At 34.5% G+C, this 22,022-nt stretch overlaps 1 protein-coding gene across 4 annotated transcripts in view; it reads left to right on the top strand.

Moving 5' to 3' along the window:
* The window catches only part of PPHLN1 (periphilin 1), a 141,345-nt gene that overhangs the window by 86,447 nt on the left and 32,876 nt on the right, over positions 1 to 22,022 (top strand). For all 4 annotated transcript variants that reach the window (XM_065886606.1, XM_065886603.1, XM_065886604.1 and 1 more), the window contains one exon: positions 6,521 to 6,661. In XM_065886606.1, coding sequence (XP_065742678.1) covers positions 6,521 to 6,661 — 141 coding nt within the window. The remainder of the gene's footprint in view (positions 1 to 6,520; positions 6,662 to 22,022) is intronic.

The following is a 22,022-nucleotide window of genomic DNA, read 5'->3' as shown; positions in this document are numbered from 1 at the left end:
GCATCTATTGAGATGATCATATGGTTTTTCTCCTTCAATTTGTTAATATGGTGTATCACACTGATTGCTTTGCCTATATTGAAGAATCCTTGCATCCCTGGGATAAATCCCACTCGATCATGGTGTGTGATCCTTTTAATGTGTTGTTGGATTCTGTTTGCTAGTATTTTGTTGAGGATTTTTGCATCTATATTCATCAGTGATATTGGTCTGTAATTTTCTTTTTTTGTAGTATCTTTGTCTGGTTTTGGCATCAGGGGGATTGTGGCCTCATAGAATGAGTTTGGGAGTGTTCCTTCCTCTGCAATTTTTTGAAAGAGTTTGAGAAGGATGGGTGTTAGCTCTTCTGTAAATGTTTGATAGAATTCACCTGTGAAGCCATCTGGTCCTGGACTTTTGTTTCTTGGAAGATTTTTAATCACAGTTTCAATTTCATTACTTGTGATTGGTCTGTTCACATTTTCTATTTCTTCCTGGTTCAGTCTTGGAAGGTTATACCTTTCTAAAAATTTGTCCGTTTCTTCCAGGTCATCCATTTTATGGGCACAGAGTTGCTTGTAGTAGTCTCTTAGGATGCTTTGTATTTCTGCGGTGTCTGTTGTAACTTCTCCTTTTTCATTTCTAATTTTATTGATTTGAGTCCTCTCCCTCTTTTTCTTGATGAGTCAGGCTAATGGTTTATCAATTTTGTTTATCTTCTCCAAGAACCAGCTTTTAGTTTTATTGAGCTTTACTATTGTTTTCTTGGTTTCTATTTCATTTATTTCTCCTCTGATCTTTATGATTTCTTTCCTTCTCCAACTTTGGGTTTTGTTTGTTCTTCTTTCTCTAGTTCCTTTAGGTGTAAGTTTAGATTGTTTATGTGAGATTTTTCTTGTTTCTTGAGGTAGGCTTGTATTGCTATAAACTTCCTTCTTAGAACTGCTTTTGCTGCATCCTATAGGTTTTGGATTGTCATGTTTTCATTGTCATTTGTCTGTAGGTATTTTTTGATTTCCTCTTTGATTTCTTTAGTGATCTCTTGGTTATTTAATAACGTATTGTTTAGCCTCCTTGTGTTTGTATTTTTTACGTTTTTTTCCCCGTAATTGATTTCTAACCTCATAGCGTTGTGGTCAGAAAAGATGCTTGATACGATTTCAGTTTTCTTAAATTTACTGAGGCTTGATTTGTGACCCAAGATGTGATCTATCATGGAGAATGTTCTATGCGCACCTGAGAAGAAAGTGTAATCTGCTGTTTTTGGATGGAATGTCCTATAAATACCAATTAAATCTGTCTAGTCTATTGTGTCATTTAAGGCTCATCTTAACCATTTTAAGTGTATAGTTCAGTGGTATTAAATACATTCACATTATTATGCACATCACCACCCTCCATCCCCTTAACTCTTTTCACCTGTAAAACTGAAACTCTACACCAATTAAACAACAACTCTCCAAAGCAATTTTATCAGTTTATTCTCCCCCTCCCTCAGTCCCTGGCAACCACTATTATGCTTTCTGTCATTATGATTTTGACTACTTTAAGTACTTAAGTGGAATCATGTAGTATTCCACTTAAGTGGAATCATATGGTATTCATTATGCATAGTGTCTTCTAGGTTCATCCATGTAGTAGCATATTGTAGAATTTCCTGTTTCTTTTAAAAGGCTGAGTAATATTCCATTGTGTATGTGTGTACTATATTGTGTGTGTGTGTGTGTGTGTGTGTTAAATGCTTTATATTATTTAGAATTCCTTAGTAGATTTTTAAATAGGTTTAAAAGATACTTTAGTGAAATTTTGGGAAATTGATTGGGGTTTTTGGATGGGCTATGAGTACATTCTTTTTTTAAAAATTTTTTTACAGTAAGTCCTTGTTGGTTATCTATTTTAAATATAGCAGTGTGTGTGTGTACCGCATTTTGTTTTCTTTTCATTGGTATGTTGTGTTTTCATTTTCATTCATCTCTAAGTGTTTCTTACTTTCCCTTGTGATTTTTCTTTGTTTGTTTAAAAGTGCATTAATTTCCAGAATTTTGTGAATTTTCCAGATTTTTCTTTTTAAATCTGTTGAGACTTAATATGTGCCCCAATACAGGGAAATGTTCCATGTGCACTTGAGAAGAATGTATACTCTGTTGAAGTTTGGTGGATTGTTCTGTATATGTCTGTTAGATGTAGTTAGTGTATTGTGTTGCTTAAGCCCACTATTCCCTTACTTATTTCCTTACTTATTATTGTGAAACTGTTTATTTCTCCCTTTAATTTTGTCAGGTTTTGTTTCATATATTTTTATAGTTTGTCATTAGGTGTGTAAATGTTTGCAATTGTTATATCTTCTTGCTTTATTGAAACTTTTATTAATACATAATGTCCTTGTCTCTTGTAACCTTTTTTTATTTAGAGTTTATCTGTCTGATATTATTATAGCCACTCTTGCTTTTTTTTGTTTACTATGTGCAAGGAATATCTTTTTTCCATCCTTTTAGTTTCCACCTGTTTGTGTCTTTGGGTCTCAAGTGAATCTCTTGTTGATAACATATTGTTGGATCATATGTTTTTATTCATTCTGCCAATTTCTGTCTTTGGACTGGAGAATTTAAACCATTTACACTTGGAAGTAATTACTGAGGAGGGACTTACTCCTGTCATTGTGCTATTTGTTTTCTATATGCCCTGTGGCTTTTTTGTTCCTCATTTCCTGCATTCAGGTCTTCTTTTGTTTTTAGTTGATTTTTTGTAGTGAAATGTTAAAATTTCTATCTTGTTTCCTTTTGTGTATATTTTATAGCTGTTTTCTTTGTGGGTACAATGGAGAAGACATTTAACATCCTAAAATTGTGACACTAATTTAAATTTATACCAGCTTACCTGCAATAACATACAAAGCCTGTACTCCTTTACAGCTCTGTCTCTACCTCCTCATTTGTTGATGTTCCACAATTACATCGTTATACATTGTGTGCCTCCCTAAACCATAAACTAATAATTATTTTAAATACATTAGCATATTAAATTATCTAGAAAATAAGACTTGGAGTTATAAACCAACATTGCAGTGATACTAGTTTTTACACTAATAATTTTTTTCTTTAAATGTCATAGTCTCCTAAATCATGTTGCAAATAAAAAGTGCAGTTTCCAACTATTTACAGTAATACTAGCTGTTTTAACTCTGCATTTAACTTTATTGAGCTCTTTATTCCTCCATACAGCTTCGAGTTACCATCTAGTGTCCTTTCATTTCACCTTGCAGGGCTTCCTTAAGCATTTCTTGCATGACAGATCTAGTATCATGAACTTCCTCAGCTTTTGTTTATCTGGGAATGTCTTAATTTCTCCCTCACTTATGAAGGACAGTTTTGGTGGATATAGCAGTCTTTGTTGGCAGTTTTTTCTTTCAACACTTTGAACATATCAGTCCACTGTCTTCTGGCCTCCAAAGTTTCTGATGAGAAATCTGCTTAATCTTAGTTGAAGACCCCTTGTATTGATGATGATGATTTCTTGCTGCTTTCAAGATTCTCCCTTTGTCTTTATCTTTAAAGTTTGATTATAATGTGTCTTTTGAGCTTCTTTGAGTTCATCTTGGGTTTTTTTGAGCTTCTTGGATGTTTATATTCATATCTTTCATCAGATTTGGGAGTTTTCAGCCGTTATTCATTCAAGTATCTTCTCTGCCCCTTTCTCTCTCTCCTTCTTCTGAGATTCCCAGAAGGATGTATATACTAAGTGTATATTGGTTCACTTGATGGTGCTCCACAGATCCCTTAGGTTCTGTTCACTTTTCTTCAATCTTTTTTCTTTCTGTCCTTCAGGCAATAATTTCCTATTTCCTTGTCCTGTTTTTCAAGTTCACTGATTCTTTCTTCTGCCTTTGAATCCCTCTAGTGAATTTTTTATTATAATTATTGGTCTTATTAGCTATGAAATTTATTTTTCATTTCCTTTTAGGTTTTTTATTTCTTTATTGATATTTCCATTTTGTTCACACATTGCTTTCTTGGCTTTTCCCACAACTTTCTTTAGTTCTTTGTGCATCTTAGAGACGGTTATTTTAAAGTTTTTTCATCCAGTAGATCTGCCATTAGGTCTTTTTCAGGAGCAGTTTCTGTTGATTCATTTTTTTCTTTGAATGAGCAATACTTTGCCGTTTCTTTGTATGATTTGTGATTTTTTTTGTTGAACACTGGGCATTTGAATCTAATAATGTGGTAACTCTGTAAGCCAGATTCCCCCTGTTCCCCTGGGCTTGCTGTTGTTGTTGTTACTGTTTGTTTTTTATTTTTGGCTGTTTCTGTACTGAGGATCAGTCTGAGGTGTAAACAAAGTCTTCTCTGTTCTTTCTGAGCCTTTCCCTTGTTGTGCCCATTTACTTTCTAACTTCCCCCATGTATACAGTTTTTTTTTTTTTAACATTCTTATCTTTAATGTCTGGCTCCCAAAAGAGGAAGATGTGAAAAATGAAGGGGGAGGGTTCTGGTCCTTTATATCCACTGGAAGTCACTTCAGTCAGAATAAGAGGGGCTTGCAACAGTCGGGGGAGGTATAATAATAATGGCTGTTCACCTGTTTGTCTGCCCCTCTGATCAGAAGCAGCAATCAGTGATCGGAGCACAGTTCCCTGATATTTGAAGGATAGGGTACTTTTTCCCCATTCTGACTCCCATAAGCAATGTGTAAGCTGCTCTAGGAACATGTACACAGCTTCCTGCCAAGTGGGTAGGGGTGGGAGATGGGCAGCTGCTACTGTGTGAAGAGCTGAATTCAACCTCAGTTTTACCACCCATGTCTTCCTCGGAAGGGACAAGACTTCAACAGAGTCCAGAGTTCCACAACAGTTAAATCAGACATTATGCCAGTGTAATTTTTTGTGTAGGTTGGGAGACAGATTGCTAGTGCTTCCTATTCTGCTGTTTTCCCAGAATCCTCTCCCCATGATTCGTGTACTTTCAATTTAAATCCCGTAAGATATATAACTCAGACTTATAAAAACCAGGTTTTTTAAAAAAGTAGATTATGCATGCACATGTCAGAAATTCAAAAGGCATTGGAAAAGGTACAGTGTCTTCTAAGTTATCCCTATTGAGACAGCCTCTTCTATCATTTTTTTCCCCATAGGTAATATCCCTCCAGAGATAGTGTGTTCATATATATGCATAAAGGTATATATACCCATGCTTCCCTCTTCCCTTTTGTTTTTGACACAACTGGCAGTATATTTATGGGGAATGACCTTCAGGACTTGCCAGGAGAAAAATTAGGATACATTATACAATATATTTAGGCTGTTCTTATTCTTTTAAATGATTTCTTAGTATTCCATGGTTCTAGATAGTGCATAATTTACTTGATGGACATTTAGGTTGTTTTCAATCATTTGCCATTAATGGCAGCCATATCTTAGCATTCGTTGCTCATGTGTGTATCTGTAGATTAAGTTCCTACAGGTGAAGGTGCTTGGTGAAAGGGATATGTGGCATATTTTGATAAATATTGCCAAAGTACTCTCTAAAGAGGTCGTGGCAGTGTACAACACATTAGATGTTGGAATGCCACTGCTTTTACAGGTGAAAAATACCACTAATTAATATATATCTTGTGACTTCTGTAAACCTACTGCTGTTTGCTGCTACGTCAATCACAAAAACTGTAAGTTTTTTGATAAACTTGTGGTAAGTACAGTTTTCTTATTTCCTCCTTCACCTCCCACCCAACTAAAATATACAACAGTAAAATATATTAGCTCAAACTTTACTCTTTCCAAGTTACTGCTTACTGCAGGCTCCATGAAGCCAAGAACTTTTGTCTGTTCTGTTCATTGATATATCTAGCGTCACTTGAGCAGTGCTTGGCATTTATCATAGAATAAATTTTTGAGTAAACGAATGCATTGTAGTTAAATAATAGTTTTCCCTCATTTATTTAGTTTTCCTCTTTTCATCAAAAGTATTTTTAGAAAGTAAGATAATCGGCCTTGGGCTTTTCATGGGATCATTTACTCATTAATGAACTATTGCAGTATTGTTGAAGTAATAATTATTGCTGTTTGGAGTTGTTTTCTTTTCAGTTATTTCAATAAATTCTTAGGTTACAGGAGGCAGGGTATTTTTAACTTCTGAAGTAGAGTCCTTTTCTATGTTTCTGTGTAATATATTTGCTTATGTGTGTTCACACTTCTCACTTCCAGTTGGACTTTTTTCTTCTGTGTTTCTTATATAGATTGATTAAGGAATAGTTACAGGACAAAACCTTCTAGCTCTGTCTTAATATAGTATGAAATATAATTTTGGAATGGAATAAACCTAGAGGCTTTGTCTTACCTAAGATTTAAAAAGTAGCCATCATTTCCTCTTTAATCCTCCTCACATAAGTTCATTATGCATAGCAAGTTTGAAAGTGTTTCTTTTCTTAAGACAGGTTAAATTTAGCACTTTCTCTTGAGATAATCTGCCAATTGGTGCTTATATTCAGTCATCTAAAATGCTGTATGTCCTTTAAGAAAGTAATAAAAGATTTCTAATTCTTTTTAAAGGCGGGATCCACGGCACCATTGTTCATTGACCAGCCAGAAGAACCTGAGACAAATGCAACAGATGGCATAGAATTATTCGAAGACAGTCAGCTAACCAGTCGCTCTAAAGCAATAGCCTCAAAAACCAAAGAGATTGAACAGGTGAGAATCCAGTCTGCTTAAAGTACAAAATCTTCTGTTCCTGTCATTTGGTACACAGTAGTTACAGTAAATATTTATTGAATAAATATTTCATTTTGTCTTTTTCCATTTGTGACCCTGAAATTACAATGTAAAAAATTCTAAAATATGTTTGATTTGATTTCACAGTAATTTTGATCAGTTTGGTCCTCCACCCCTGCTTACTTTTTTTTTTCTCTTTTTAATAAAAAACAAGCTTCTATTTTAGAGAATATTAATATTCTAGTTAGTGTGGAGCAATTAAAGAACTATTAAACGTAGAGATGCGTTGAAAAATATTAAATATACCAATATAATAGCAAATGTTAGTTTTGAATACTGGGATTACAGATGTTTCTTGATGGCTTTCATTATACTTTTTAAGTATTTTTCAAATATTAAAGAAAAAATAAAGGATAGGTATTTAAATCTAATTTTAATGATGTCATTTTGAAAAGTCAGGGTCTTGTTTTTAATAGATTGAATAGATTGCTTAAGGAATAGTTATAGGACAAAACCTTCTATCTGTATCTTAATACAGTGTGAAATGTAATTTTGGAATAGAATAAGCCTAGAGGCTTTGTCTTACCTAAGATTTAAAAAGTAGCCATCATTTCCTCTTTAATCCTCCTCGCATATGCTCATTATGCATAGAAAAGTTGAAAGTGTTTCAGTATGGAAATATTTCCTGCTTTATAGGGTATTATCACTTTATGAGAATTAAATGAAGTAAATGAAATGTGAAAGGGCTTTCTAAAATGTGACATGTTGTACAGCTGTTTGTTTTTGATGTTGTTACTCTCTAGTGCCTTGAGTAAATGTCATTATATTGTTATATAATCTTCTAAAAACTGTTGGAAATTAAGAACAAAATTAAACCTTTTCTCAAGGTGCTGTCCATTTCCACATCAATTAAAATCTATTTCCCTTGGTTAAGTAGAAGATCTTATTTAAATCCTAGATATGATTGTGCAGCTTATATAGGAAAACGGTGACTAAGAAAATCCGGTTTAATTTGGTGATGTGAAAGGCAGATTGGTGCCTTTCAAGATATCAATTAAATGGGAGTAAATAAATGGTTTGCTCACTAGGTGTATCTTCCAGTACGAATATGAATATCATTGCCCTATATAAAATTACTGTCTTTTTACTCTGACTTATTTTTCTTTGTAGCTTTTTCTTTTTCCCCTACCATTTGACATATGTTTGCTTGTCTCCCTTCCATATGGAAGCTTCATGAGAGCAAGGACTTTGTTTTGTTTACTGCTTTATCTTCATTACCCAGAATAGCGATTGGCATGTAGTGGGCTCACAAGAAATATGTGTTGTATGGATAGTCACTGAGTCACTTGAAATCAGAGTGTGTCTTAACCTGACCACTTAACACAGTGCCTAGGCCCAGCACTTAGTAAGTGCTTGATAAGTGATTGTTAAGTGAATGAATTATTTAATGTTATTTTTCTTTTTCACCTAAATTGCAGCTCTTTAAAGGAGAGGTTTTCTTAAGAATATAACTGGTAGAAAAACTTGACTGACTCCCCTATTGGGAGGGAGTATTTTGGGTTGTTATTTATTAATATTTTTGTACTGTCTCCTCTTGTTATTAGTCATAGTTGATCTATTTGATCTTGAAAAGGTGAGTTACCAGTCAGAGGTAGAGCCTAGCTTAGCAGCACACACATAAAATTATTTAGTATGAAACCAGTGTTTGTATACTTTACAGACACCCATATATGTTTGAGCTGTAAGTATGACTGTATTTCTGTTTTCATCTGCCCATTGTTCAAACACATGAAAAATCTGATACTAAAGTATATTGAACAAGGAAAGATGAGCTAAAGAAAGAAAAATAACTCTAAAAGGTCATTACTGTATTCTGATGTACTAGAGAAGTAAAACCATTATAAAATAGAGAACTTAATAATGTTAAATATTGGAATGTAGCTATTGTGTTCTTGCTAGGGTACTTTGGTTTTCATATATTGACAAGAAAATCAAACCAGAATTCCTCAAAATGTCACAAAGCTAGTAAATAATGACATGTAATTATTTTATAAATCATGTCTTAATGTTACAGTGATTTTTGAAAATGAAAAAATTAGGTTTATGGGGATTTCTCTTCAACATTTGCATATTTTATTTTTAGAGATTAAATACCAGATGGATAGGAATATTATAAAGGTTTAAGAAAGCTAGATGGTAGTTATTATACAGCTGTCTAGTAATTTATATTTTTCCATATGCTTGAAATATTGCATGATTTAATAAATGAATAATAGCCCCCCCAAAAAAGAACCTGCATAGATGAGGCCAACAAATCAAACTTAGAATTATGTAGGAATGTAAATATTGGTGTTATAGCCAAGTTGCTTTTTCTCCCTGTTATGTCAAATGCAATATGTTCAGATATCTTATAAATTTCCACATGTTTTTTGAGGGTTTATATAAATTAGGTCCTTCAGCCCTTGAATCCAAAGAAAGTCATTAACTTGAGGCAGTATTACAATATGTAATAAACTAAATCTTCAGGCCAAAATTTAATTTAATTCAGAGGGCCTACAAATGTGGCTTATTCGATGTTTAAGGGCACGCATATGGATATAGATTGTATCAGAATCACTTCAATAAGAGCAGATTCATGTTCTTTGCCATATTATTGCCATCTCATTCCTGGGCATATAAGAATTCGGTAGGGTAGAGGTACAGGTGTCTTTTGAAAAAGCTGCCAGCTTATAGTCGTATATGGTGGAGAACCACTGGTCTAAAATCCTTGAGCCAGAAGACATCAGATTGCATCTCTGAATATTATGTTGCTAGAGATCATTTGAATCATCTCACTTTTACATAAATATCTTTTAGTGGATATGATTCATTCTCTTGCTACAGCACATTTATCCTGCTTATGCTTTGGATCCTGTGGTGTATCTTTTCCCCCTATTTCCCCAGATTATCCCCTCTTACCCAATTTAGGCCACCTTTTACATTCAAATACTGGAATATTTTCCTAGGCTTTCTGGCTTCTGAGCTTAGAAAGGCGAACTTCAGAATTTCTTCTGTCATTATGCTAATTCCTAGAGAGACTTAATCCACAAAAATATAGGTGATGAATTGGGAGATTGGGATTGACATATATACACTAATATGTATAAAATGGATAACTAATAAGAACCTACTGTATAAAAAATAAATAAAATTCTAAAATTCAAAAGAAATATATAGGTGATTCATATTCTGGTTCAGGTATTTGGCATTAACCCCTTGATCGTGATATATCTCTCAAGTCCTCACATACCTACTACTACTGAACTATTTGATTTGAAAGTGCATCCTACTCCTTGATATTTTACCAGTGAGGAATCTTGTCTTTTAACAAATTGTTACTTTGAATGAACGATGCAAATTGAAAGCCTCCATTATTACATACCCTTCTTCCCTCTATTGTACCTTGAGGGATAAAGCAATATTTACTTTAACTCTTTGGAATTCTCTTATTTAAGATTTGCAAAATCCCTGATAGATTTTGATAAAATTGTGCTTAGACATAACCTGTCAGTGAGATCCTCTGTTTTCTGGCATCTAATGATATTTAAGTCTTCTTGTAATTCCCCACTGGCAAGATCTGGCTTTGATTGTTCTATTTTCCTCTTTCTTCAGATGGAATCAGATAATATGAGTAGATCTGGGGTGGGTACACACACACACACACACACACACACACACACACACACACGTATATGTATATATACACAGACAAAAAAATATGCATATGCATTGTTGGCCTAGCAGATCATATGACTAAGAGTGTCAGGGTGGCTAAAATCCTCCTGAAGACCCAAGAAGTTGTAGAGAAGCAGGTGCCTAGTGAGGCAACTGTAAGGATAGTTGGTGTGTAACTGAAGTTTATTAGGATCTTTTGCTCTGCCAACTAGTCTTAAAAAAAAGAACCTTTCATCTCTTCACTCTCAAGGCACCATGCTTATATTGTAATTCTCTGCTTTTGTTGTACATCTGTGGGGCCTTTAAAAAGCAGAGCTTGTTGGATATCTGCCATAAATATTCCGGTAAGTTAGTTACCAGAGCTTCTCAAACTTTAATGTGGGTGTAAGTCACTGGGGGATCTTGTTAAAATACAGATTTTGATTCAGTAGATCTGGGATGGGGCTTGAGATTGGAATGTCTGACATTCTCCCAGGTGACGCTGATTTTACTAGTCTATGTACCATATTTGGAGTAACAAGGAGTTGGAAGGAGGTGACTGTTTTTTCTTAGGTTCTTCTATACTTTCTAATGTGCTGAAAGGTTGAAAACTATGACCCCCTTTTATGTAAATTAAGAGACTTTTGTACTGTCTGTTTTTTAATTGTGGTATAATTAACATGCAATAAAATGCATAGATCTTAAATATTCAGTTGGATAAGTTGTAACAGTTGTAGCACTTTGTAAATATCACCCAAAACAAATATTTATGAAAGTCTTTTCTATTATGTTAAAATATCCTCCAGCCCATCCATTGAAAGCTGTATTTTAAGTGATAAAATACACAAGGATAAAATTCAAAAGACACAAGAGATTATGCAGGGAAAACAAGTTTCGTTCTCACCTATAATTCTTAGCTGCCCAGTTTCTTTCCCCAGCGTGTAGATATACTGTATATATGATGTATGTGTATATATGTGTATATATACATATTTTTGTGTATACACAGAGTTTATATACAGTATTTATGTTATGTGTGTATACACACATACATACATATACACACACACACATCTGGAGCATGTTTGATTCAGATGAGTGGAGATAAAAGTTGGTGTGTGTGTCTCCATGCTTTTTCTTTAAATACAGTACCATACTCTGTACCCTGTTCAATGTTTTAGTGACCATTCTATATCAGTATATATAACTAGTCCCCTATTAATAGACATTTATAATCCCTTGGGAACCGTGTTTCAAAATATACGTCCTCTGATTTCTCCACATTAAAAAAATGTATATATATGTATTTTTTAAATAAACAAAATATTACATTTAAAATATACATTTTGGGGCTGTGGAGTTGCTTTAATACTGTGGGTGTTTATGTTTTGTGAAGTGCTGTACAGGTTTTAGTAACTGCATAGGAGATCACCAGAGTGCCTGTTTACCTCTCATGGTTCTAATGGCATGCCAAGTTTGAGCGTAACTGTAATATGTGAGTTTGTAGAGAATCTGAATTTCTTGCTTGTACCAATCTTTATCAGCCTTTCTTAAAAATTATGTTAGTAGATGCAATTAATAAAATCTAAGCCAATCTAATTGCGGGGATGTACCTGATAATATTCTTTAAATGCATTACTCATGATGCTCCTCAAATCACAGAAAGTCGTCATTTGTAAGGGGGACGGTCCATCTCCTCTTTCTTCTTATTTGGTGAGTAATTCAAAAAAGAACAAGTACCATGAAGGCAAATTCATTTTTAAGACCTCTTTGGCTATTTCAGGACACTATCCTAATAACATAAAGCTGTTTTATGAAAAAGCTGATATTTCTACCTGCAAGTAAGTCTCTCTATTAACAGAATGGTTGATTACTATATTTATCTGATAATTTATAATTGAAATATAGACAGGAATCATTTTAGATCCAGAGGGGGTGCCAATCTAATGTTCTAAAACAGAGAGACTACTCAGAGACTCTTGATAGGGGGGATTGTGTATTTTTCTTCTTTCCTTCTTTTAACTTCCAAAGACTTAAACTGAATATACATTTGTTTTGGTAAAGACATTATTTTTTATAGTCAATCATAGCTATGCCAGCCTTGTTATATTGAGGAAATTTTATTTCTTAGCCATGTTGGGGCCACTTTTCCTTACTCTAGTTAATAAAAATCAAGTTAGTTCAGAAATCATTTTGTTGCCTGTCTAGGTCATCAGTCTTATAGGTGAATATGGTTTTGCTGTAAGTCTAGATCAATCTACTTAATATGTGATTTTTATTGTAATTTGAATTCTACATGTTAACCATTTTGTGACCGTATGGGCTGCTCACTGGCTTTTCTTCATCAAAATAAAAAAGTTAGGCTGAATAATCTTACGTCTCTTCCTAATCTAAATCATATTAAAAATTAAAAGCTAAATATTGCTTCTTCTGTACACACTATTATATGTGTACATAAAGAAACTAATTTCAGATTTAACTATAGAATATTTAAGCGTTGATTCTTTTTTAAACCTCTTAATGAGGACACAGCGTACTTACATTAAAATGCTTTTTAAAAACTCAAATATTTATCATTGCTATGTATCAGTCAGTAATTAAATAGTGCTTGTTGAGCTAATGAATTGTGCAGAAAGGGTTTTCTTCAGTAGACAAGACGTTCCGTTTAGTCACCATTCTGCCTGTGGCCCTCTTCTTTTCTTCGAGTGTCTAGTTTCAGTCACCGTCTAACTATATAGCTGATTCTTCCCAGTCCTCTCACTGGGTCGCTCTTTCTCCCTCAATATAAAATAGGATATTTTTGTTTTACTTTTACAGAGAAAAGGCTTGAAAGTTAATCAAATGAACCATCTTCCTGAAATGTTAACTAGAGTTGCAGACATGGAGAAGAGTCACACATGATGGGTTTAAATGAAATTGTTTCCAAAGTAGTGGCAACTCTATCATTGTATATGCATGATCTAATAAGCATTTTATACTAGTCCTACATGATAGAAACATTCTTTGTTTTTTCTTTTTATCAGAGCAAGTAGCGAACTTTTTAAAAGTGCAGCTCTTACCACTATCTTGTCTAGACATCAAGTCTACCCTACTGTATTTAACAGTCCATTATTACCAACCACTTATTCGGACCTTACATATATAGATTTAGTAAAATATACTCACATACGATTTACCTCTGAAAAATCTCTTATTCCCAAAACACATTGAAAATAAATCATTTATTTTGGCTAAATTTCAGAGTTTTTGAAATTTATCAGTCAGATTCTGTTCATGCTCTTACTATAGACACTTGTTGCTGAAACGTAAGAGTAAAGTTTTCACTTTAAGGGAGTTTCATCTGGAAGCTGTCTCAGAAGGTAATTTGTATTATATTTGAAATGTCAAAACCAAGTGTCTTAGCTTTTACGTTTAATTAAAAGTTATTTATATCTGATATAAATCCATAAATATGGAGATTGATGACTCTGTTAAGATACTATTTTTACATAAAATATAAAATTTGGACAATACAGATACCAAGCCTTATAAAAACCATACTTAAAATGTTGCAAGTACCAGAAGAGATGAGGCCATCCTGGACATTATACCTGGGAATGTCATCATTTAAACAAAAGTACCCAATACAGGTATTCCCCATGGCGTAAGCCCATGTGTGAGCTTCCTTCTCTCACCTCCCTTCTTTGTTTCCTGTCAACCAGTGTTAGGTAAGGATCTTCTCTAGTGGTTCCAAATTACTGTCACTTGCTATTCAGTTCCCCTTTTGTAAGTTAACAATTTTATTTAGTCTCTGAGTACTTCACATTGGGAACATTTCTAAGTAGTATGGCATAAAAATTGCTGGATGCTTCCATTTAGTGCTTTAACTTCTCAGAGCCTTTTCCTCATTTGTTAAATGGGATTAGTTGCATGTTTTCCTGCAGAATTAACAAGCTCTTGTATGTGAAAGCCCTTTATATATTGAAAATCACTATACAAGTGGTTATGGTTGTGTTGAGTATTACTTTGCCTGTTTCTTTGCAACCTTGGAATATTGACTACTTTCAGATTACCTCTTAGGAATATTTTATAGCAAGTTTCCTGTATAAGTTTAACTTTGAGAGCCCATTTTCTCATCAGTGTGAAGATTTGGGCTGTTTACCTCTTGTCCTTTTACTTCTGTTTTTATTTTGGGGATTTCCCCTTTATTTGTTCAAAATGAAATGTGAAAATAATTTTACTATGAAATATTTTATTTATTTTGGGGGGCTTTGTAATTTTCCTTTCACATTTTCCATTTGGATTGCTTTTTTATCTCACTGGTCCTTATCTATTTTTCTAGACATAAGAAGTACCATAAAAGATTAATGTTTCCTTCTCCTTAGAATTCCCTGCTTTCCCTCCCCATTCCTAAAACATAAATTGTTCCCATATATCCCCCTTCACTTGTCATCCCTTATTTTTAACATGTGATCCCTCCTATAACATCTGCTGTCTTCTCTTAACTGTTGTTTAATTCAAGTATTGTGCAAGGAGATAACAAGCTTGTCTGTTATATACACTCATTTGCTGACTACAGTGTGAGTTAATTGATATTCTCAATTCATTTATAGACAGTGTTTTAAAAGTTGCACTTAGATAATCTTATGTTTCTACTTAAAGGTAACTTGAAATTAAACACTAGAAGTGAGTTTATGTTGGGAGTCACTTATATAATGATCTATTTTGTGTACTTTTCCTTTATTCTTTCTCTTTTTTAAATTTTGTTTTTAAAAAAAGTAGTACAGGAAATTGGACAATGCAGTATATATCATTTCTGTTTAGAATACTTGTTTACTTGAATTAGCCAGGAGATTATTTGGAGATTTTTTTGTCTGCCTCTGAACTGAATCTTAAGATTTCGAATCCTTCAGTTATCTGGACTTGAGGGGAAATGAGCAGTTCAGCATCGTTCAGTTTTCTGGTTAGCTGATGTTCAATTATGCTAAACTCTGCTATGATTGCTAATATGCTCTACTTTAAGAAAGTCACCTTACCGATGTATAACACATGTACAGAGAGAAGTGTTCAAAACAGAGAAGTTGTTAACCTGAATGATTTCTCACAAAGCAGGCACTAGTCAAAACTACCATTCAGGGCAAGAAATAGAGATTACCAGCACCCCAGGAGTCCCATCATACCCCCTCCCTAATCACTGCCCCTCCTTTCCCAAAGGTGACCACTAAATTGATTCCTAACATTGTAGTATAGTTTTTGAGCTTTACACAAATGGAATCATACAGTATATATTATTTTGTGCCTAGCTTTTTTTTGTTCACCATTGTGTTTATGAGATTCATTGATATTGTTACATGTAATATAGCTCCTTTTGGTTTTAATTTGCATTTCCCTGATTACAGATGATGCTGAGGATATTTTCGTATGGTTATTCGCACATAGTACAAGTACTCTTTTGTAAAGTACTTGTTGAGATTCTTGCTTGTTTTCCTGTTGAGTTCTTTTTTTTTTAAAATGATTTGTAGAAGTTCTTTATATATTCTTTATATATATATATATATATATATATATATATATATATATATATATACACACACACACAAGCCCTTTGTTAGTTATGTGTGTTGCAGATATCTTTTCCCATTTTGTGTCTTGCTTTTTCATTCTTTTGATATCTATGGAGGAATAAAAATTCTTACTTTTAATGTAGCCCAGACTTTTGAGTCTTTTTCTATATTGCTTTTATTTGTCTCCTATTTAAGATATCTTTCTCTTTTATTATCTTCTAGAAGCTTTTCTGTTTTGTCTTTTACATTGAGTTACAATCCATCTGAAAATGATTTTATATATAGTGTATATTAAATGTAGCTGAGATCGAGTTTCACTTTTTTCCATGTGGATATCCATTTGACACTGAACCATCTTTTGGAAAGACCATGTGTTCCTCACTGTTCTGCATTGACACCTGTGTAATAAGTCAGGTGTCCATATATGTGTGAATCTGTTTCTGGACTCTGTTCTATTCTATTGGTCTTTTGATTCGTGTAAAAGTACTGCACTGTGCTCATTACTGTAGCTTTACAGTTAAGTCTTGATATCCAGTAGAGCAAATCCTCTTCCCTGTTGTTTTTTTTTCAAGGGTACCTGTACTTGGAACTGTGAATTTCTGTAGAAACTTTAGAATTGGTTTCTCATGTTCTCAGTTTAACAAACAAAGCCTGTTGGGATCTAGGCTCAGGATCTCTCACGAGGCTGCAGTCAAGCTGATAACAAGGGCTATAGTTTCTTAAGATGTGACTGGAGTTGGAAGATCCACTTCCAAGCTCACTCATGTAGCTGTTGGCATGAGTTTCAGTTTCTTGCTGTAATCATTGCCTCCCCCAAGAGTGAGCAAAAAAGAGCAATGCTTTGCTGCCTTTTTTGGTCTGTTGAGTCACATAATGTCTGTCCCTTCTACCTTGTTCTGTTAATTACAAGTGAGTCACTAAGCCCAGCCAACACTCAACAGGAAAGGATTACACAAGGATGAAAATACCAGGAGGGTGGGGATCACTGGGGGCTATCTGGGGGTTGGCTGCCACATCTTCCATGATCATTGTAACCTGAATTTACCAGCTTTATTAGTCTTTTTCAAAGAACCAACTTTTGGTTTTGTTCTTCTTTTTTTCTTGTTTTGATTTTATATTTCATAAAATTCTGCCTTTATTGTTTTCTTTCCTTCTTCATTTTTTGGTTTAATTGCTGTTATTGAAAATTTTTTGAGATAGATACTTACTGATTTGTAGTTTTTCTGTTTTTTTTTTTGCGGTACACGGGCCTCTCACTGTTGTGGCCTCTCCCGTTGCAGAGCACAGGCTTCGGACGCGCAGGCTCAGAGGCCATGGCTCACGGGCCCAGCCGCTCCGCGGCATGTGGGACCTTCCCGGACCGGGGCAAGAAGCCATGTCCCCTGCATCGGCAGGCGGACTCTCAACCACTGCGCCACCAGGGAAGCCCTGTAGTTTTTCTTTTAACCTATAAATTCCCTCTCAACATGGCATTAGCTCATCTTCCAAATTTTGATGTTATTTTTATTGTCACTCAGTTCAGAATATTTTCCTAATATTCCTTGGATTTCTTATTTAGAGTTATTTAGAATATTTCTTAATTTCCAAACATATGGGGATTTTGTAGGTTTTTAAAAAAATAAATTTCTATTTCTAAACCACTCTAGTCAGAAAACATTCTTTAGGATTTTAGCCCTATGAAATTTGTTGTAACTTACATTGCAGCCCAACACATCGTCAGTTTTTCTTTTTTATTTCTTTTTTTTTTTTTTTGGCTCTGTTGGGTCTTCATTGCTGCACATGGGCTTTCTCTAGTTGCAGTGAGCAGGGGCTACTCTTCGTTGCAGTGCGTGGGCTTCTTATTGCAGTGGCTTCTCTTGTTGTAGAGCACGGGCTCTAGGCATGCGGGCTTGAGCAATTGTAGCACACGGGCTCAGTAGTTGTGGTGCACGGGCTTAGTTGCTCCGCAGCACGTGGGATCTTCCCGGACCAGGGATCGAACCTGTGTCCCCTCCATTGCTAGGTGGATTCTTAACCACTGCTCCACCAGGGAAGTCCAGTCAGTTTTTCTAAGTGTTCCATATACTTGAAAAGAAATGTACTTTTTATTTGTTGAGTGCATTGTTCTATTAGTATGTCAATAAGGTAAAGTTTATTATTGTGTCAACTCTTTCATATCTGTATTGATTTTGCTTGTCTTAACAGTTTCTGAAAGAGTTGTGTCAAAACCTTCAAATATGTTTGTGGATTTGCATATCTCTTTTAAATGTTTCTATTTCTTTTATATATTGAGGCTATGATGTAAAGTGCATATGAGTTTAGAATTATTTTATGTCTTTATGAAATAGCCCCCTTAATCTCTAATGTCTCATATTTATCTAAGTTAGTTTGGGCATGATATCTGTTTTTGTTACCTTACTTTCATTCTTGTATTTAAGTTATTTCTCTTGTAAGCAGCCATATAGTTAACGTTTTTAAAAAATCCATCTTGAATAAAATATGTCTTTTCTTTGAATCATTTCCATTTACTGTAGTTACTGTTATATTTATGTTTAGTTGTTCTTCCTGTTCTGTAGTCCTTTTGTCTTTCTTTGGTATTTTTAAATTTATTGTTCATCTCCCATACACCCACATTTTCTTTGTAGTTGTACATTCTTTACACCGTGCATCCTTGACGTATTGAAGTCTAATATAAACTAATACTTTTCACTCCTTGATGATCAATGCAGGCACCATAGATCGTTTGAAATCCATTGAACTTCCTCTTGATTGATTTGATTTAGTTTGTATTTTACTCTCATATGTATTTTAAACCCCACAGGATACTTAATAGTATTTTATGCAGTTAATGTTCATTTGGTTTATTTAAATATTTACCCTTTGTATTATTTTCATTGCTTCTTACTTCTCTAACTTCCATCAAGGATCATTTTCTTCTACCTGAAGAACAATGACTCAATAGATTCTAGCACATCCACACTATGAAATTCTGTATACTCAGTAGAAGGATTTATGGAGAATTACCACAGTGCTGCTGCAGTATTTTAGAAGTTAGAATAAGTAGTGTAGGAACTGTAGAGTTAGGGGATTTGGCTTGAATCCCAGTTCAGCCGCTTGCTGTGCTTCTTTGGGAAAGTCACTTAACTTTTTCTGAGCCTTGGTTTTTCCTCACTACTCTAATGGGAATGGTGATATTACCCACTTCATAGTAAAGGTAGAATTAAGTGGGAATGCGTATTTAAGTTGCCTAGTATATTGTCAGTATCAACATGGCTGCTATTATTGTTTTGTACTATTTTTCATAGTAGATGAAAAGTATTAAGTCTTGTGTGCTTACAGGATTTTTGTGGATTCGCATGGAATCCCAACTTAGAAAAAATAAGGCTTAAACTGACCAAGTAACTTGTAAGTCACACTGAAAAATAATCTGTTCCTTTGGTAGTCTTGTATTTTAAATTATAATCTTTGTGAATGGGTTAAAATTATAATTAACGTCATTGAAACAAAGGAGGACAAAAATGACAACTCTCACTTTCATCTAATGAGTCCCTCTTACTAGGAGTGAAAGGTGAAAGGCAAAGTAGATATTGAATAACTGAAACATGTAGGATGGTGATAATGTGATGCTATATTGTCATCTCCATTTTACCTATGATGGTAGTGATTATATTGAGGCTATAGTAGGACTTAATTTTTGTATATATATCTTTAAAAGATTAATTTGCTTGGAAAAAGTCTATAAAAGGTGTATTAGAAATTTCATATTTTGAATAGGGCTTTGTCTTTTATTTATTGCTTTATCCATACAATCTGCATGTTAGATTGATAGGAAGTATTTTATTTCCGGGGATTTTGAAATAATCATTTACGGTATGTGAATTCAAGTTACAAAGTTTTTAAAATTCCACGTCAGCAGATGTAGTAGTATGCCTTTCTCCCATTAAACCATTTCTTGTTTTTTTTTTTTTTTTTTTTTCGGTACGTGGGCCTCTCACTGTTGTGGCCTCTCTCGTTGCGGAGCACAGGCTCCGGACGTGCAGGCTCAGCGGCCATGGCTCACGGGTCTAGCCGCTCCACAGCATGTGGGATCTTCCTGGACCGGGGCACGAACCCGTGTCCCCTGCGTCGGCAGGCGGACTCTCAACCACTGCGCCACCAGGGAAGCCCAAACCACTTCTTTGTATCCAGTTTTTCTTGAACATTTTCCTGAGCATATATACTCCATTGTCTTTTACTATATATAGACTGTATTGAATTGTGGTGCTTATTTCTGTCTTTATTTTCAGGATATTTCTGACTTTGAAGATTATTTATCTGTTTTCATTAGCTTCATTGGCTTAATTATAGGGGTGTATATACACACACACACACACACACACACTCTCTCTCTCTCTCTCTCTTACATATAGGCATACATACACTTCTTTTGAGGATTCTTAATTATAATTTTGCCCAGAGCTTGGACAGGTCCATACTATATTGCTCTCTAATTATGATTTACGTTACTCTGCCCTGAAATTTTATTCTGTTTATTAACATCCTTAATTGACACTGTTTGAGGAGAACTAAGAAAAACTTCTTGTACTTACTGCTTCAACAACTGCATGTGTTTTTCTGTCCTTTATATTTGTTGTTCAAAAGTTATAGATCAAATAAGGTCTTAATAATAACAGATTTTTTTTTTTTTTTGCGGTGCACGGGCCTCTCACTGTTGTGGCCTCTCCCGCTGCGCAGGCTCAGTGGCCATGGCTCACAGGCCTAGCCGCTCTGCAGCATGTGGGATCCCCCTGGACCAGGGCACGAACCCGTGTCCCCTGCATAGGCAGGCGGACTCTCAACTACTGCGCCACCAGGGGAGCCCAATACAGATTTTTTAATCTAGAGAGTTAAATAGTACTCATTTATTCTACTTAAGTGTTTAATCACAAACTATGTTAGTAAAAATTCTTGGTACTATTGAAACCAAGCTAGAAGAAATGCATCTGATTCTCTCAGTAAAGAATTTGTTCTTACATAAAAATATTTTTCCATTCCTTTTTTTTCTTTCTTTCTTTTTCTTTATTTATTTTTGGCCGTGTTAGGTCTTTGTTTCTGTGCAAGGGCTTTCTCACGGGCCCAGTTGCTCCACAGCATGTGGGATCTTCCCAGACCAGGGCTCGAACCCGTGTCCCCTGCATTGGCAGGCAGATTCTCAACCACTGCCGCACCAGGGAAGCCCTCCATTCCATTTGTTTAACGTAGTACATTCTTGATTGTAATTGTGAAAGAGATCAGGGCCCCATGTAAAGCAAAAGTGTAAAAAATATTAAATTATTGACTTTCTAGTTGAAACTGGGTATTAAGAGAGGGCAGTTTGTTTGCAGCATGTTTACTTTTCTAAATTTTGTTTTATTTATGCTAAAACTTTATTTTTATTCACTAAATTCATCAGTTGCACAGCCAACTGTTGTTTGCCCATGAAAGTTACACAGCCAAAAGTTAGTAACATCTTTTTCTCGTACTCGTAGTTAACATATGTTCATCCACAATGCTATTTACCTTTCTAATAGGCGGAAAGGAAAATTACCAATTAATCATCTTTGTATCATCCAGTTCCTTGCCTACAGTAGACTCACAGTGAGTGTTTACCAGTTGAACGAATGGAACTAGAAGCAGTGCCCAAAGCAACCTTGGCCCCACGTAGTTTTTGCTCTGCCATTTTAGCTTCAAGGATCTTTCCCTTCAAGGGATTGGGAACTAAAGGAAGAAGGAAAACCATCTTCATTCATTTTGTTGGTTTTCATAGTCTGCAAGGTTTTCATAGTCTGCAAGGTTGAGAGGATTTCTCATATATTTATTACATATGACTAAAATACATATTAGAAGATTGATGTAAGAAATTGTTATTGATGTAAAAGATTAGATCTTTACAACAACCTATGAAGGGACAAGGGAGAGATTATTATTTTAAAATTTATTTACTTTTGAAGTGCAGTTTCACTATAATGTGTCTAGATAAGGATGTTTTAAAATTTATTCTGTGTAAGATAATTTATGCTTTCTGAGAATTTACATTTTTCATTAGAGCTAGAAAATTATAAACTGTTAACTCTCTGAATTTTGAGTATCCTGTATTTCTACTTTTA

Source organism: Phocoena phocoena, chromosome 11 (genome assembly GCF_963924675.1).
Source record: "Phocoena phocoena chromosome 11, mPhoPho1.1, whole genome shotgun sequence".
NCBI lineage: Eukaryota > Metazoa > Chordata > Mammalia > Artiodactyla > Phocoenidae > Phocoena > Phocoena phocoena.
Note: the sequence above shows the minus strand (reverse complement) of the source record. Positions and strands in the feature narration are given on the sequence as shown.